Consider the following 17,796-nt stretch of genomic DNA (forward strand, 5'->3'; position numbering starts at 1 on the left):
CCTGTGATCCTGTGCTGTTGTGCCATTATCTGTATAACCTTTCCCTACTTCTGGATTAGGGAGACATCTAATCCTAAATAGGTGTCTCCTAAATAGTTTGTTGGTGGTACTGTTCTTGCCAAAATCTCCTGGCTGTTAGACCTGAGGGCCACATGTACCTCTTTTGAGTCATAAGTTGCCCAAATTATTATTTTTATTGTGGGTTGAGTGCAATGCACTGAGTTCAGTGAGGTCACTCCCTGGTCAGCACATGCACAGCCTACTTTTATCCCTGCATTCTCAAAGTCTTTGCCATATTGTACAAAATGGCACCTGATGTGTCACTGGTGGCAATCTGGATCTACTGGACATTAGTTTTGGGGACTACCCAGTCCTATGTTGGATGGAACCTGTAGGATGCCATGTTATTGTAATACACTGATCCAGAAATGAGTTCACTCCCAGCTTAATGCATGTGCAGTCCTGTTCTACTTTGTCTTTGCCTCCCTACACATGATGTCACCCGATTTGCCTCTAGTGGCGGTCTGGGCTGTGAAATCCACCCTGTTTCTGTGCCACCTGTTTGGAATCTGCTGTTCTGTCTATCTTTCTGGTCAAATCAAATGAAAGCAGATCTTCATCTGGGTTCACCTCCCAAGGTCCTGGTAAACTTCCATTTCCACCTGGTTGTTTGTGTATTTCCAGCTGCTGATGGAGTTCAGATCACTGCTTGTTGAATGCTGCTAGGGTATTTTGGTCACTGCAACAACCACTATCTCCACTGCTTTCCTGTGTCCATAAGTCTCCAGGTGCCACTCTGCCACTGGCCTGTCCCCTCCTATTTCCTAGAATGTGTTCTCTCTGCTTCACCTTGGGTAATGTTTCTCCGTCTGTTTAAATGTGTCTTTACCCTATTCCACCATCTTGATTCTCCAAGAAGACAGCTTCTTGAGGTATTCATTCTGAGTACCAAGTGATTCTTGAGCTGTTCATTCTGAGCACCAAGTGACCATGGTCCATTCTCTTTTCTTGCCAAATCCACACACCCTTTTTGAGCTCCAAACTCTGCTGGAGCTGGTCTCCAACACACAAGCACACTGGCACAGCATAGGGGCTCCTTCTCATGTCCTGGTTCCTCTAGTTCAAATCCAGAAAGAACTGGAGGATGGTCCAAAGCCTTAGGACCCTGCAGCTGCATGGAAGACTTGGAGGAAGCTCTGGCTTTGGATTTGTTCAGCTCAGGCCATTGTGACCACATGGGGGCGGGTGGTAAACCAGTAGATGGAAGATTTTTCTCTATGTCTCCTTTCCTCTGTAAATCTGCCTTTCAAATAAAAATAAATAAGTCTTTAAAAAATGAATGAATCTTCCAGTATTCAAAAATTTTTTTTTTGGTAGCTAACTCATCTGGTAGCTTCATTCTTGTCTCTGCTTGATTTCAAGTCCACACATGATGGGGGATCCACTATTACTCCTGTTGTATTACTCTTGAATTTTGGAATTTGGATTTGGTGGTAATGATGCCAACTACGTTAGACAGGAAGCACTACGGTCTCTCAGACCAGGAAGAACCTCAGAAAGCAGTCGTGAATTTCTCTGAGAGTTTCAGGGTTTCCTGTTCAGCTTTAGTATTCAGATTTTCAGCTTGCTCTTCCTCTGTTTGACCTTGAGGTTTTGTACTTTGGCAGACAGGTTGTTTTCTGTGGTGGTAGCTGGCATTGTACTTGACTGGCACCTCCATGGCTGATGGGCTTTCATGCTGCTGTGAACCAGGTAACAGCGACAGACAATGTGCACAGCTGGCAGGGTCAGAGCCATGTTTGGGCTTCCTGAAAGCCACAGCATCTTCTAATATTAAAATGTTAAAAAGATTGAAGTAACCTCAACTGTGAGAAGTTAAGTCATCTCCTCAAATCTGTAACACTAAGTTGTGTTACACTAGGAGTGATTAATGAGCTGCTGACTTGCACTTGTCTTTTCTCTCTAGCCTTGTACTTCAAACATTGTCATGCAGCAAATACGCACACAGCTGTGTGTTTCAGTCAGATAAGATATTTACAAGGGTCATATCTATGAACAGTTCAGAGGTGGTCAGAATAGGGATCCTAATTACATAACATGGCTGAAGATCCAAATCTTTTTAAAAATTTTTTTAAAAAGATCTATTTTTATTTTTATTGGAAAGGCGGATATACAGAGAGGAAGATCTTCCTTCCAATGATTCACTCCCCAAGTGACTGCAACGGCCGATGCTATGCCGATCCGAAGCCAGGAGACTCTTCCGGGTCTCCCACGCGGGTGCAGGGTCCCAAAGCTTTGGGCCGTCCTCGACTGCTTTCCCGGGCCACAAGCACAAAGCTGGAAGGGAAGCGGGGCTGCCGGGATTAGAACTGGCGCCCATATGGGATCCCGGGCGTGCTAGGCAAGGACCTTAACCACTGCGCCACCGCGCTGGGCCCCAAATCTTGATAGCACTAAATTTCAGCAATCCTTTACATGAAAGAAATTATACATCACAAAAGAGGGCCTTCATACTGAATTTCTGACCAGAAACTGATGCTATCTCCTATGGTGATTGCTTTTCTAAGTTATTGTCCAATACAGGCACAAGGGAATGAGCATCTTGATTCTAGCTGTGTCTGTGTCAGAGTCGCCACTTAGTGAGGCATGCCTGCTCCTAGGTGGCCAGGCCCTTCCTTCTGCTCTCTGCAATGCTATGTCTGTGGCTCTTCAGAGGCTCCTGTGTATCAGCTGTGACAGTGACACTGATGGTGCTGAGCTCTGCCCTTGCTTTGTCCAGAGACAGCAATGTAAGTGTAGACTTCGTATGCTGGGCTCTTACGTCCATTTGGATAATGGGTGAGGAAGCAAATAAATTTGTCATTGTGACTAGACTGTGTTCTTTAAAAATTAGTGGCATTTTTTTCAATAATAACCTAACTTTATCCTAGGAATTCTAAAATATTTCTCCAAAGGGAACATGGGTGCTTGTTTACTCTGTGAGATCCGCATAAAGGGATCTTGTCTAGGCTGTTTTCCCCAACCTGTTTCCCTTCTCATCCTTTCTGTCCTATACCAATTTACTTTATGATCTTGAGAGTGTTGAATGGGTGCTCCTAAAGTAATTCCTAAAGAGCACTGCTCATAGCTAATAGTGATGCCAAATAAAGCAGATTTCTAGAATATTTTGTGGGGAACTAAGAAGAATTTGAAGGATCCTAAAAGGACCAGCCTTATGTGCTCAACATGCTCTTGGAGTTGGTGTCACTCCCTGCAGAACCATGAGCTCTCCTCTGTGAGCTCCTTACTTTGGTCCACTTTAGTGAAAGGTGTATAGAGAATTCTCTGATCTTAGTTGAGGTTAATGTTCCCTCCTTTGTGGAAAGCCCCTTGGAACTGAAGCAATGATCATGAATGTCTGCCACGGCTGGATAAATAAAGAGCATCTGTGAATTGCTCTTTGGTGCTTTGTTGAACAGTAAGCATCTTCTGGAAGCCTGGGTGAGGATAGAATTCTTTTTCAAATCCACAAGAGACTTTCTGTACTGTTAGTTTCCCTCATCTCTCCAGATTCTCTGGCTAAGTCCCAACAAAAGGTGTCCCATTAATGTAGTGTACATCACATTAAATCCTATTTCTGTAAGTCAAATCAGAAAGCAGCAGCGTCGCATGTGTCAAACTACACACTCTGCAGAAGAGATGAGGTGCAGGTGGCTAACACTACCCATGCTCCAACTTTAAGGAAGAGAAGGGCCTACAGGTGTCTTATCCCGGATCCCTTGTGTTCATGATCACAGTTTTCCCCAGTTAACCATCTCTTCTCATTCCCTCTCTCACCAGCCCCTCCCCGTTCTTCCTCTGCCATGACTATGACCTCAAACACCTGACTTTGCTCATCACTTCATGGAACCCATCAGAGGAGAAGCAGGAATGCAAATTTCTTTTTAAAAATCATCCTTTGTAACCTATGAATAATCCTGACCACAAGGAGGGGCAAGAGAGTCTTGAATTTCCACAGAAGGTGTGGGATACAATGTGTTAAAGAGAAAAGAGACTTCTTGCTTTCCAGGATCCCCACATAATTCTGGTTTGTTCCTTGGGGGAACAGGCCATGAGGTCACTTGGTCTGGCTTTGGCAGGGCAACTCCAGATGGGATTCAAAAATTAACAAATCTATGGCTGGCTGATTAAGCTGATAATTTTATATAGACCAGGAATGCTCTTATAGATATGCAATGGCTTTTGGCAGTAAAGATTCCCAACAATGGTGGTAGCTTTTCAAGGCCAATCTTAATGTTGCTTTACACTTCCTGGGTGCCTTAGTGCCTGCACTTAGCCATTAGTCCCCGTCCCGACTCTACACATCTCACTCAGCTCACAGCTGGATATGTCAGTGTTGGCTTCTGCTTCAAGTATTGTACGGGTGGGGCGATGTCAGTTTCCTTCTTGAGGGAACAGGGTGGGTTGTAAGTGTAGGCTGACCAGTTGGACACTGCGGGATGCTCCCAGGAGGTGGTGGTGACAGGCATTGAGCAGTGAGGTGAGAGCTGGTGGTGGCTTCAGGTGAGGAGGCAGGTGGGGTTGGGCAGGGGTGGGGCAGGGATGAAGGTGCAGCCTTGCGTGTGGGTACCCAGGCAGCATCAAGGCGCAGAGGTCTTGGAAAGGCTTTCCCCCACCCCCCAAGAAGGTCTCACTTTCCCTAATGCCAATGCGTGAAGCAGCGCCAATACATGAAGCAGAGCCAATGAGTGAAGTAGTCCATGGGGTGGGGGTGGGGTTTCTATGTGCACTCTGACCCAGGTGCCCTCAGCGTGGGTGTCACCATTAGTCTCCTCCTGGAGGCCACCCATGGGGCCCAGTCTCTGTGTCGCCGCAGCCAATTTTCTGCAGCAGTATAAGGTTGAATGTCATTTCTTCAATGGGAAGCAGTGGGTGTGATTCCTGGATATTTCTACCACCAGAAGGAGTATGTACACTTTGATAGTGACTTTGGAGTGTACCAGGCACTGAGGGAGATGGGCAGGCCGGAAGCCCAGGACTGGAATCACCAGAAGGAAAAACTGCAGAATGAGTGGGCTGCAGATACAACTATGCGGTGTTTAGAGCTTCTCGGTGCAGTGCAGAGCAGAGTGGGGGTGAAGGGGCCCTGGAGGTGCCCATTGTGATTCTGATCTTAGCTTTGAGTTACTTGCCTTGATTCACTGTCACTTTCTCCATGTCATGGGAAGCCTGTTTAGAGCTTCAATTTGATTTAACATCCTTACGTTAGTATTATAATAATACCAGCAGGATTGAATTAGTCATGCAACTCTTATATGGATTCAGCGTGCAATTTGCCTCACTTCCCCTTTGTTCTATATTTTTAAAAGCTATTCCCAAACCCATTGTGTTTCTGGGGGTGGTGCAGTTCCAGGAGCTTCACAGTTATTCGGATGAAAGGTTGAGAACACTCCTAGTACCACCGCCTCTCACGCCTGCACTAAGTCATGACTTCAGTTGCTACAGGGCCAGTTGGAATCCTGGTAAAGCTGCCCAGCAAAGTGGCAAAGGATGGCCCAGATACTGCGATCTCTTTCACCTACTTGGGAGACCTAGATGAAGTTGCTGGGGGAGGGCTATGACCTGACCTAGCCTTGGCCTTCCTCACTGGGGTGTGGACCAGTGAATGGAAGACTCTCAATCTCATTGTATCCTTTAAATCAATAAGTAAAAAGGAAGACATCAATCTTTTAAAGATTTTGGAGCCTCTCAAGATGCTTATATAAAATGGCACAGTCTTCCACATGATCTATACACAACCTCTCCTCCTTTTCACAGCATCTCTAGGTAGCTGGGGATACCAATGTTCACAGAGTAAATGCTGTGCAAACATGGAAATTATGACAAGAAAGAAATGTGTAAGTGTTCAGTATGGTCAATAACCTTTCATCCCACCCTCTCTTCTCCCAAAAAAGAGATCTTTGCTCTCTGGCAGGAGTGAATTTTGCAGGACCAAGCTTGAGGATCCAGACAGCACACTGCTACTACACTCTAAAACATTTCACATGCTTTGTTTTTATTGTCCATTTCTTTTTTTTTCTAGTTTTCCTTAGTATTTTTCACAATTTTAAATGATCTATTTATGTATTTGTAAGTCAGAGTTATAGAGAGAGAGGGAGTGGCAAAGAGAGAGAGAAAGGCGGGGAGGGAGTGGAAGAAAGAGAGAGAGGGCGGGAGGGAAAGGGGGAGAAGAGTGGCAGAAAGAGAGAGAGAGGCAGAGAGATCTTCCTCTAGTGGCTCACTCCCCAAATGGCCACAAGGGATCAGGCTGAAGCCAGGAGCCAGGAGATTGTTCCAGGTCTCCCATGTAGCGACAGGTAGCTAAGGACTGGGGCAATGCTCTGCCACTTTCCAAGGTCATCAGCAGGGAGTTGGATTGGAAGTAGAGTAGTAAGGACTCAAATTGACATACAAATGGGATGTAAGTGCTCTGGGTGGTGGCTTAACCCAATAAATCACACCACTGTCATCGTATTTTTCATGTTTATTGGCTAATTGTTATGAGTGTTCTGGGATTGTCTATGGTCTTTTACCTCTGGGTTTCCAGTTTTTCCAAGTGGTTCATGGTTTTCATATTAAGCAACATTATGAAAAATTGCTAATCTTTGATTCTTTACTTTCTCAGATTTGTAGTTTATATTTAGATTCTACAGATGACTTGTCATGATAAGAAATTAAGTTTTTACTTAGTAAATATATATGCAAAATTGCTCATAACAATTTTTCATTGCAAAGAAACTCCAATACTGAATCTCTTAAATTTAGTGTATGTAAACAGTTTACAATATGTAAGCTGTCTAAATGCATTTAATATGTCTAAATGCATTTAAGTCTTTTATCCAAAGAAAAGTTACAGCAGAAATACTGGTATGTGATCATGTAAGACTGTCAGCGCCGACAAAGGCTACACTAGTCAGCAGATCTATGTTGGATTTTTTTCCCCACAGTCCAGTAATTTATTTTAATTTGGAGTAACTTCAAATTCTACAAACAAAACTGGATAACAGCAATATTTGTTTGAATTCTCTTTTGTACACTCAGTGACTAAAACATCACAATATCCAACATAGACAAATCTCAGGGAACGGTTAGTAAATACACACAAGATTGGAATCGTGGTGCTCTTTGTTCCTGAATGGAAGGTACCACAGAAAAAACACAGGATACAGCACAACAGGGCACCTGTTACGTATGAGGTGAGCAAAATACACTAGCAGTTTCTATATGCGTAATAGGGAAAACTGCGAAAGCACTACGATCCAATTGGCTTGCCCTGACCTGAGCCAAAAGTAAGCCTGTGGGTATGGTTACCCGGCTTGGTCTGGGCTGCTCCCTTTCTTGGTTCTTGTGCTCGCTTGCAGGGACTGTGTCCTGACAGAGGAATTGCAAAGCTCCTCCGTCAGAACCTCTCCCAATGCCAGATCTGGCACACACTGGTGGATTCATGGGCCAACCCAAGTTAGTCTACCTCCTGTCCTAGCAGGAACAGCGGGCTTTCCTGATCCCTTTCACCCATTTCAGTTCTTACTGTTGAGTGCTACAGCCCAGCCAAGTGTGGTCCATACCAAATCAAAGCTCATATATGGTTCAGCAGGGACAGTGACCTAGCCTAGCCCATCCTACACCCATCCTGGTTCTCATGAGCTTCAATTGGTGCTGCAGTCTAACCTAACTTATCCTGCACACCCCAGACCCAGTCCACGCCCTTGCCAAGGCAGACTGCATCCATGTTCAGACCTGACTGCAACCCCCACTCTGGCCTGCATGCTCACCAGTGAGAACCACAATCTAGCCAGGGCATACCCTTAGCTCCCCAACTAGGCCTGAACCCAACACAGATCTTGCACGTGCTAGTAGTTGCTCTGACCCATCTTGGCATAATCTCTTCCCCCTCTTTTGCCTTCAGATGCTATAGCCTAGCCTGGCCCACCTGGCCTCAGTTCTAACTCTCACAGGTGGGTGTTGCAATCTGGCCCCGCTCAGTCTGATCTCATCCTTGGCTCATGCAATCTAGTAGGTGTGACAGCCTAGCCCAATATGACCTGCACTCCATCCTGATTTTTGCACTTGCCAGTGATTTATGGTTTTCTTGGCCCTGTCCAGTTCACTCCCTTCCAAAACAACTCACACCCTAGCCAACAGATGGAGCTACCCTGCCCAACCTGCCCAACATCCAGGCCTGTAACACTTGTTCATCAGTGGTAACTGTGACCCAGTAGGGGAATTTCCCAGGTTCCACTGCTCAGACTACTCCCAGACCCAGGTCTCATGTATGCCAGTGGGTGCTTGGCCCTTACATGATGTGATCTGCCCATCTGTCCTGCCCTTTGTATGATCTGGTGCGGCCCAGCCCACCCAACACCCTGTTTAGGGTGCTCATGTAGTTGCTGCAGCCTGGAGCCGCCCTGCTTGTTCTCAGTCCCAGCACCTGTGAGCATCAGTGAGTTCCTGATTCGACACTCAGTGTCAGGTACTGGGATCTAGCCCTGCCAGACAGACCCCCAGCCAAACCTTGTGTGTGTGCTGGCATGTGGTGGTCAGCCATGTTCCATGTTAACAAGCCCAACTTAGGACTTCCATATGGGCTGGTGCATCAGCCTGACCCATAAACATCTTCAGGTCTCTCCCCTCCAAACCACCAGGTCTCAATTTCCTTGCTTACCTACAAGTACAGTGGCCCTGTCATTGGGTATCCTTCAGGATTCATTCCTCAACTAAATATACAGTGGCCTTATCCATGGATGTCCCTCGGCAGTAATTCCAGAACCCTAAGACTCCAGACTTCACTACTGGGTGGCCAGCAGGCAGAGTCCAGCACTACCTGGTGCTCTGGCCACCTGCAAGTCCAGGACCCTCCCTCTGCCTAGCTAGGATCCCCAGCAGGAAGCCTGGGCTGGCATGGGTACCTCAAGACACAGTCACCTGTGCTGCTGCTCAGACTTACCTGCACTCCATGCATCAAGTTGGCAGCAGGGGGCAGAGCTGCTCTGACCAGCAGAGCAGTAATGTGGACAGGCAGAGGGTCTGGGTATGAAGCACCTACAGGAGACCTGTGATGGTAGATGTCTCTGCAAAGTCTCTCTTTATTGCTCCTTTACCTCTCCTTATATGCTCTCCCCCCCCCAAAGTCCTAATTTAGCCAGGAAATTGGATACAGATGAGTCCAAGTAGTCTAGGTGTTTTTAGCCACAAGCCCAGTTCCTGTTCCCGCCCAGCTCAACTAGTGCTAATCAACTCCTTAGCCCACAACACAGAGCCATGATCCTGAGCATGCCCAATCCGTCTGAGATCCATCTCCAGCTGGTCGCTGTGAACAGAGGAAAACACCAGACCTTGTGCTTGAACAAACCTAGGACCCTCCCGCTGCCTAGCAGCAGTGGGTGGGGAGCTAGAATCCCCAGCAGGAAGCCTGGGCCAACAAAGGCACCCTCAGCTACAGCCACATGACTGAGGGATCCAGCCACCCATGCCACTGCTCCAAGCTGTCTCAAATTTACAATACTATGTTCTGGTATAATAAGAGTAGATGTGCTGTCATCACCCCTTCAGCCGCGAACTATAAGCATTCTCACAAACACACCTGTATGCACACCTGCGTCTTCAGACGTGACGGCTACAAGGGTCAGATCAGAGGTGGTCACAGGAGAACCCCAATGACAGTGCTGTTGATGCAGGTTCACACTTGGACAGCACTAAATTTCAGCATTCTTTTAAAGATTTATTTTTATTATTTTTTTATTGGAAAGGCGGATGTACAGAGAGGAGGAGAGACAGAGAGGAAGATCTTCCATCCGATGATTCACTCCCCAAGTGAGCGCAACGGGCCGATACTATGCCGATCCGAAGCCAGGAGCCTCTTCCGGGTCTCCCACGCGGGAGCAGGTTCCCAAAGCTTTGGGCCGTCCTCGACTGCTTTCCCAGGCCACAGGCAGGGAGCTGGAAGGGAAGTGGGGCTGCCGGGATTAGAACCGGCGCCCATATGGGATCCCGGGCGTGCTAGGCGAGGACTTAACCACTTGCGCCACCGCGCCGGGCCCAATTTCAGCATTCTTTTAGAGGAAGGAAATTGTATATCTTAGAAGAGGGCATTCATACTGAGTGATCAGCATCTGATGGTATTTCCTATGCTGACTGGTTCTCCAAGTTATCATTACTCAATACTGTCATGAGGGAGTGTGCATCTTGCTTTCTAAGATTTGAGCAGTGTCTGGGTCAGAGTTGTAATTTATTGAGACTTGCCTGCTCCTGGTTGACCAAGCCCTCCTTCTCTGCGATGCTGTGTCTGTGGCTCTTCAGAGGCTCCTGCGCATCAGCCGTGACTGTGACACTTGTGGTGCTGAGCTCTGCCCTTGCTTTGTCCATGGACACCCAATGTAAGTGCAGATTTTGTTTGCTGGGCTCTTATACTCATCTGGATGGTATGGGAGGACACAAGTAAATTTGTGGACCGAGTTCCCTAAACATCTGTGCCATTTTCTTCAATGACAATGTAACTTTATTCTATGAATTCTAAAATATTTCTCCCTTAGGGATATGGGTGCTTGTTCACTCTATGAGACCTGCATAAAAGGAACTCCTGATCTTGGCCATTTCTTCCCCATTCTCTCTCACTCTCACTGCTCTCACCCTTTATCACGTTATCTCAGCACTGCTCTTTAGGAAGCAGATTCCTTGAATATTTTGTGGGGACCCAAGAAGAATTTGAAGGATCCTAAAAGAACCAGCCTTATGTGCTCAACATTCTCTTGGAGTTGGTGTCACTCCATAGGGGATGAATCATGGACTCTCATCTGTGAGCTCCTTACTTTTCTCCACATTAATAAAGGTTGTAAATGGTTTTCTGATCAGAGTTAAGATTAGTGTCCTCTCTCTGTCATGGAAAGCCCCTTGCCACTGAAGCAAGGATCTTTATTGTTCTTTGGTACCTTGTAAAACTAAAAGCATCTTCTGGAAGCCTGGCTGAGGGTAGAGTTCTTTCCATATCCACAGGAGATTTTTTTGTTCTGTAAGTTTCCCTCATGTCTCCAGATTCTCTGGCTGAGTCCCAACAAGAGGAATTCAAAGAATGTAGGGTGGCTTACATGGAATTCTTCCTTGCAAATCAAAAAGAGAACAAATTCATCAAACTCATAGGTCATCCTACACACCATATTCATGTGTCAGAGACATAGTGCAGGTTGTTCACATCCCCAGTGCTGAACGGCAACAAAGATTTCATGGGAACTCATTGGCCTCCTGGTCCTACCCCAGTTTTCATGGTTTCTCATCATGCTCTGTTCTCTCAGTTAACCATGTCTGATTTAATCATTGATCACTTACTCCCTATTCTATATCCAGCTGCAGCATTAGTTACTAAAATTACCTGATTTCACACAGATTCTCAGCAGTGCCAGAGAGCTACCCAAGGAGAGGAAGCAATGAAAATATTCCTTCTGGAAATCATGTTTTCCTCATCTGTGTGTCCTTCTGACTAGAAGGAGAAAACAGAGAAAGCTTGTCTTCATATCTGGAAGTGGGAGAATAAAAGGTATTAATGAAAACAGGAATGCCTGCACAGAGTCCCTGAATGTTAGATTTTCATTGAGAACACAGGACTTAGTCCCAGCAAATATTAAATCCCAGATTCTGTCTAGCTTATAACTCAATCTTAATATAATGCAAAGGACGTCTAATCTCTTGGAACCTAATTAATGACAGGAGAAAATTATAATCCAAAAAATGTTTAGCAAGAGCAAAATTTCACAGCAATGAATGGTGTGAGAAGAGATTGTGGTTAGGTTTGGAGGGGATTGGAATCTCCCACCTTCTCACAGCTTCAGATCAGCTCTGTGGGGTTGGAGGAATGGGTGAAATGTAATAAAGCTAGTACTGTCTAAGAGACTGTAAGGAGCCTTTAGTGACAGAGGTATTAGGAGAAAATGGGTATGCAGATTTTGAGTTGTTTAAGTATGATCCAGCAATAGCACTCCAACAAACCAACATGCACCCCCATGTTCATAGCAGCACAATCAGTAATTGCAAAAACATGAAAGCAACCGAAATGCCCATCAGCAGGAGGAAATGGGTAAAGTGGAATAGCCTAGAATTTAGAAAAAAAGCAGCCAAATCACATTGATTAAACCACGGTGATCAAGACAAGAAGTTTTAATTTATTTCTAAAGAGACTTGTGTAGCTACAGGCACATTGATTCACTCCCCAAGTGGCCACAATGCCCAGAGCAGGGAGCTGGAAGGCTGGAAGGATCTCCCACATGGGTGTTGGGTGCCAAGACTTTGAGCCATCCTTGACTGCTTTCCTGGGTGATAAGAAGGGAGCTTAATGGGAAGTGGGACCGCTGGGATTAGAATGGTGCCATATAGGATCCAAGTGCATGCAAGGCGAGGACCTTAGCCACTAGGATACTGCTCTGGACCCTACACTCAACAGTTTTAAGTTGCTTTCCTGAAGGGATGCTGTATTTGATAGGATGCTTTCTCTGTATCTGTTGAGATCATCATAATTAGTAATTGGTCTATTCAGGTTTTCCATTTTTATGCCTTAATTGTGTTAAATTATGTGTTCAGAAATCTCAGATTTGGTCTAATTATGGCAATTGGGACCTGGGAATGATGAGAAGGCTTTGAATCATTTGGGATGTGCCACCACAGTGTGCTTCTTGAGAGGGTTGCTGAATGGACCCGTGCCCTCCTAGCTTCTCTCTCTGCCTGCTGCTCACAAGATGCTCATCCCTGTGCACCCACTCCACCATTGCCAGCCTCCATCACAAGCCAGATATGGCATTGCCCATTCCAGACTGCCACCTCCAAAATGTAAGGTGAAATAAACCTTTTCCTTCAAAAGAAGCCCTATTTCAGTTACACAAAATGTTGACTCTTACACCTCCTCAACTTTACAATAGCACATGAATGAAGTGCACTAAACAGTGTTTACAACTGTAGTTGTTTGAGGTAAAGGCCAACAACTGTTTTGATGGACTTTTTACTTGTTTCCCAGGACATACTTCTAGGTGTTTGCTGCATTTGCTATAGCCTATTCTCTCTTTATGCATTGCCTCCCTAAACTTCCCATTTATGTGTTCCTTTTTTAAAAATTAACTGATAGGGAAAATAGCACCTTTCTTTAGCACGCTGCCTGACAATCTGATACATGTACACAAATGGAATACCTATATCAAGGTACTTTACATATACAATACCTCTTACACTTATCATAAATGAAATTCTTAGAAACTTGTGGTCAGCTGGGAAAAGAAAAACCAAAGGGGATGTATAGTAACTGTGTAATGAAGACTATCATATCCAGATGTGAGGATACAATGCAGTATGCACCTCTACTTCCAAAGATGAACTCCCAATTACACTGTTTACTATATCTTGACAATAGGATGTTGGACTCTTTGCCATTGTCCATGCCCACAATAATGGACATATGACTGTGTATGAAGAACTATACTATAATAATGATAGAGGGGAACTCAGGAAGGGGGAGGGAATTGGGCAAGGTCATTGCTGTTGTTCAGTGTAGCCAGATTTAATCTCCTGAAAGAAAGGGTTTCTATAGAGCAGAAAGCTCAGTCACCTGCTTGAAGTACAGCCTCATTGACCATGTCTGTGAATGTGCCAGATCATCCGTGCTCTGAAAGAAAGCAGGTTTCCATTAGAGACTCATATGGATTTATCCACTCTATACTCATTAGGTAACAGGTGGAAATTACTTGATTTCCAGGTAGTACAGAGTACTAATGTGATCACTGATAAATGCTATGGGGACCGAAAAATATTCTTTCTCCACTCCTGACAAAACCCTTTGATGGTGTCTTGTTTGAGGGAACAACCAGGGAATCAGAGCAACATGGCATTGCCCCCAAGCAGCCAACAAGTGTTGGAGTAACTCAACCTTTCCATGATGTGGACAGTGGCCTCGTCTACTGAGGAGATGGGTACTCTCTGCTGGCCACTGACATGGGAAGTGAGAGAGTGACTACCGTGCTCCTTTTATCAAGTATAAAATAGTCCAGTTCTTTCAGCACTGGATGAGGAGGGATGTGTGAGCCCCCTGTCAGTAGTGCTCCTACTCATGGCAGGCTTCTTTCCCTATCCAGCATAGTTTCTGTAAAATGCAATTAGGCTGTTATCGGTGGTAGAATAGCTTTACTGTGGATACTGTTTAAAAGCAATAGCCCTTTCTCATCCATTTCTTCATGACTTCTTCCACTAAAGGATGGATGTGCATGAATCAGATGCAGTATTTGTGAAGGGTTGTATGGGTGAACAACTCATTTAGCAGCTGCACCCAGTCTTGGTGCTTGCTCAGAAGACCATGTACTTTTTAGGATTTGCCTGTACTCCTGCAGTACTGTTTAGTTTTGGAGGTTTGACATTTGACAAAGAGCTGCTCCAGCTCCCTTTGGAAGAAAGTGTCATGTACAAGAAGAATCTTGCAAAGAAGTCATGAGCTTCTCTGTGGATGTCAGGACCTTCCACGTGCAGCATTAACACACATTTTCAGCTGTTTCTTCTCTGGTTGAGCTTGAGTTTTATGTTTTTGGCAACCTGGCTAGTTGTGGCAGCGACTGCTGCTTTTTTTTGTTAGCAATACTGTAACTTGTGTCTGTTTTCTTACACATCATATTTTTGCAATGTTTGTGAATTTAAGTAAATTACATGGAAAGTTAAAAATCAGTAGAGCCTTGGGACTTGGAATGACACCATATGGGATGCCTGTATCCCAATCGATATGTTTACCTATTATGCTACAATGCTGACCCCTCCATTCCTATTCCATTAAGTGCCTACACACACACACACACACACACACACACACACACACACCTCTGAATCAGCTCTACATGAAATCAGAGGAAGGTTCCCAAATCTATCAAATTGGTCAGCTCAGAGCTTGCTCACAGTAGGGTTAGATTAAAGTGTTTGTAACTGCAAGTTTCAAAGCTTGATTACATCTAAACAATCCTTTAAATGAAGGAAACTGTAAATTGCAGAAGAGGAACTGCATGCTGAATTTCTGACCAGCAACTGATGGTGCTTTTCATCTCCTATGCTCATTGGTTCTCTAGACCATCATTATCCAATACAAACACAAAGCAATGAGCATTTGGTTTTTTGTGATTTGAGCTGTGTCTGGGTCAGAGTTGTCACTTAGTGAGATTTCCCTGCTCCTAGGTGGCCAGGCTCCTCCTGCTCTCTGCAATGCTGTGTCTGTGGTTCTTCAGAGGCTCCTATGTATCAGCTGTGACAGTGACACTGATGCTGCTGAGCTCTGCCCTGGCTTTGGCTAGGGACAGCCAATGTAAGTGTGTACTTTGGATGCTGAACTGTTGAATGCTGATAGGGAGGAAGGGAGTTGATTTTCCACTGGGTCTGGGCTGTGCTCCTTAAAAAATGATGACATTTTCTTCAGTGACCACCTGTCTTTATCCTATGACTCCTATATATTTCCCCTGAAAGGAACCTGTATGCTTGTCCTCTCTGGGAGATCTGCTTGATGGGCTTTATTATCAAGGCTATTTTTTCCTAGTCCTTCTCCAGTGGAACCGTTCTAACTGTACACTATTTTCCCTCAGAGTCTCAAAGGTGTTTAGAAATAATGACATGACATCAATGCCTTATACAGCATTTGACTTTTTTATGTGGAGTTTTTACAGAAAAAAAAAGAAGTTTCTCTGAAATTATTTTGGGGTAAGTGGAAGAAGGATTGAAGTAATCCTAGAGCTGGTCTCATGTGCTCAATAGGATCTGGGCAGTTGGTATCACTCCCTACTGTGAGGCAGTATCCCAAGTCACCCTCTGCTATTTCCTCTCTGCTTTGTGAAGCCTGTGCCCTGAACTGGAAGTTCTCTGATAGGAGACTGAAGTTTGTGTTCTTTCTCTCTTGTGGAAGGCACATTGGAACGCAGGCAAAGATTCTTAGTTTTTGAAGTGAGTTTCCAGGTCAGGAGCAAAGTAGCGTTCCTTGGTGCTTTGAAGAAGCTGAGGTTCTGCAACCTGGGATTACACTTCATGTGGCTCTTCACAGGGTCCCTCTCCCTGTGTAGCTATGGGCATTCCCAGGCTGGGGGAGGAGGTGAAGGTGTTTAAGGAAAGGCCCATAGCTGCACAGGGAGAGAGGGCAGGCGGTTTCTAGTGGTGCCATGAGAGCAAGCAATGAGGGTGGCTGCACAGGGGTGGGGTTGGTGCAGTCCTGCTTGGAGGTGCACAGGCATCGCTGATGCCAAGGAGTCCCTGCGATCAGGAGTCTGGGAGTTTCCTGTTCTGGAGACACCTCCAACTGAGGCTCAAGAGGGATCCAGAACACAGTGTTAGAGATCCCTGGTGTCCCACATGCATCTCAGCTGAGGCGGCTGGATGGGATGCAGGGGCTTCGCAGCCAGTCTCCTCTCACCTGGTGACCCTGTCTCTGTGTCTCCACAGCCTATTTCCTGGAGCAGGCTAAGAATGAGTGTTATTTCTTAAACGGGATACAGCAAGTGCGGTACCTGATAAGATATATCCATAACCGGGAGGAGATCCTGCACTTCGACAGTGAGGTGGGGGAGTACCAGGCAGTGAGCGAACTGGGGAGGCCTGAAGCTGAGTCCTGGAACCTCCGGAAAGACATCCTGGAGCGGACACGGGCCGAGGTGGACACGGTCTGCAGACACAACTGGAGGGTGTTTGGGAACCTGCTGCAAAGGCTGGGTGAGTGCTGGCCTGCTGGGCTGTTGATCCTGCCAGCAGGGTACTGGGCCAGTGAACTCTTCCCCACCTCTCTCCTTTGTTTTGTATATTTCTTTTCAAATTATTTTATTTTATTCCATGATAACAGCTTTGTAGGTACAGCAACTCCTCCTTTTCCTTTCTCACCTTCCTCACTCATCATTTCCCTTCATATGATTACAGTAGTGTGGTCCTCCAGTAACAGTTACATGTTTAACATTTATCTGTTTCATGGCATTGTAGCTATAGAGAATCTGGTGTAACATTATTGAGACGTATTTAACTGTTTCAGTGAGAGTCCTCTTTTATTGGGGAGTAGAGATGCCTTCTGACAGATAGCTTCACTTCCTGGTATGCTGTGAATTTTGAAGCTTATTTTTCCTGCCATTTTCTGATTGTTTGCTTTCTCACTGTAATTTTTTGACATAATTGCAATAATTGTGAGGCACTCATAGAAGTATAATTTAGCATACCAATATTAATACTTCAATAATGCTAAGAGAATTTAATTAGTTACTGTTTCCCCTAATACAGTCATAACTCAATTTACAGGTAACATTCCCTTATTAAATAGTAAACAGATATTTTCAAATGTACCAGTTGTTGTGCATCTAGATGCAGTAGTGTCAGGAACCATGCTGATGTCCAGACTGGTAGATGCAAGGCCCTCCTTGTTGCATAGTACACTCCCCAGATGGCTGCTGTACTTAGGCTGAAGCTGGAAACTTCAGAATCTTCCCCTGGATGTGGGATTCAAGCCCTGCTGTCTTCTACTTCTGCCTTCCCAGGCACAATACCAGGGAGCTGGATCCCAAGGGGGCAGCTTTGGACTTAAACCAGCACCCAAATGGGATGCAGGTGCTGCTGCTGGCTTAACCCTTTATGTAACAGCAGCAGCTTCTTGTAATGTTGATTTCTTTATATCTACACTTCTTGAATATTTCTTACATTTGTTGGCCAGTTTTACCAGTGTTCTTAATTACCTGTTATGTCTTAATCTAGGGCAAGAATGTTTTCTAAGTGCTCAATCAATTTTATTATTCTGCAATATTATTAACACTTAGT

The 17,796-nt window shown here is 45.2% G+C and overlaps 1 protein-coding gene and 1 pseudogene across 1 annotated transcript in view; one reads left to right on the plus strand and one right to left on the minus strand.

Moving 5' to 3' along the window:
* The window catches only part of LOC121158238 (H-2 class II histocompatibility antigen, E-S beta chain-like), a 47,520-nt gene that overhangs the window by 26,798 nt on the left and 2,926 nt on the right, over positions 1-17,796 (plus strand). The window contains exons 1-2 of the mRNA XM_040982908.1: positions 15,184-15,325; positions 16,447-16,713. Of these exons, the coding sequence (XP_040838842.1) occupies positions 15,226-15,325; positions 16,447-16,713 (367 nt within the window). The 5' untranslated portion in view covers positions 15,184-15,225. Of the gene's footprint in view, positions 15,326-16,446; positions 16,714-17,796 lie in introns of the transcript that reaches the window.
* LOC121158227 lies at positions 13,730-15,081 on the minus strand (annotated as a pseudogene).

Source organism: Ochotona curzoniae, unplaced genomic scaffold (assembly GCF_017591425.1).
Source record: "Ochotona curzoniae isolate NIBS_2020 unplaced genomic scaffold, NIBS_Ocur_1.0 contig_3703, whole genome shotgun sequence".
NCBI lineage: Eukaryota > Metazoa > Chordata > Mammalia > Lagomorpha > Ochotonidae > Ochotona > Ochotona curzoniae.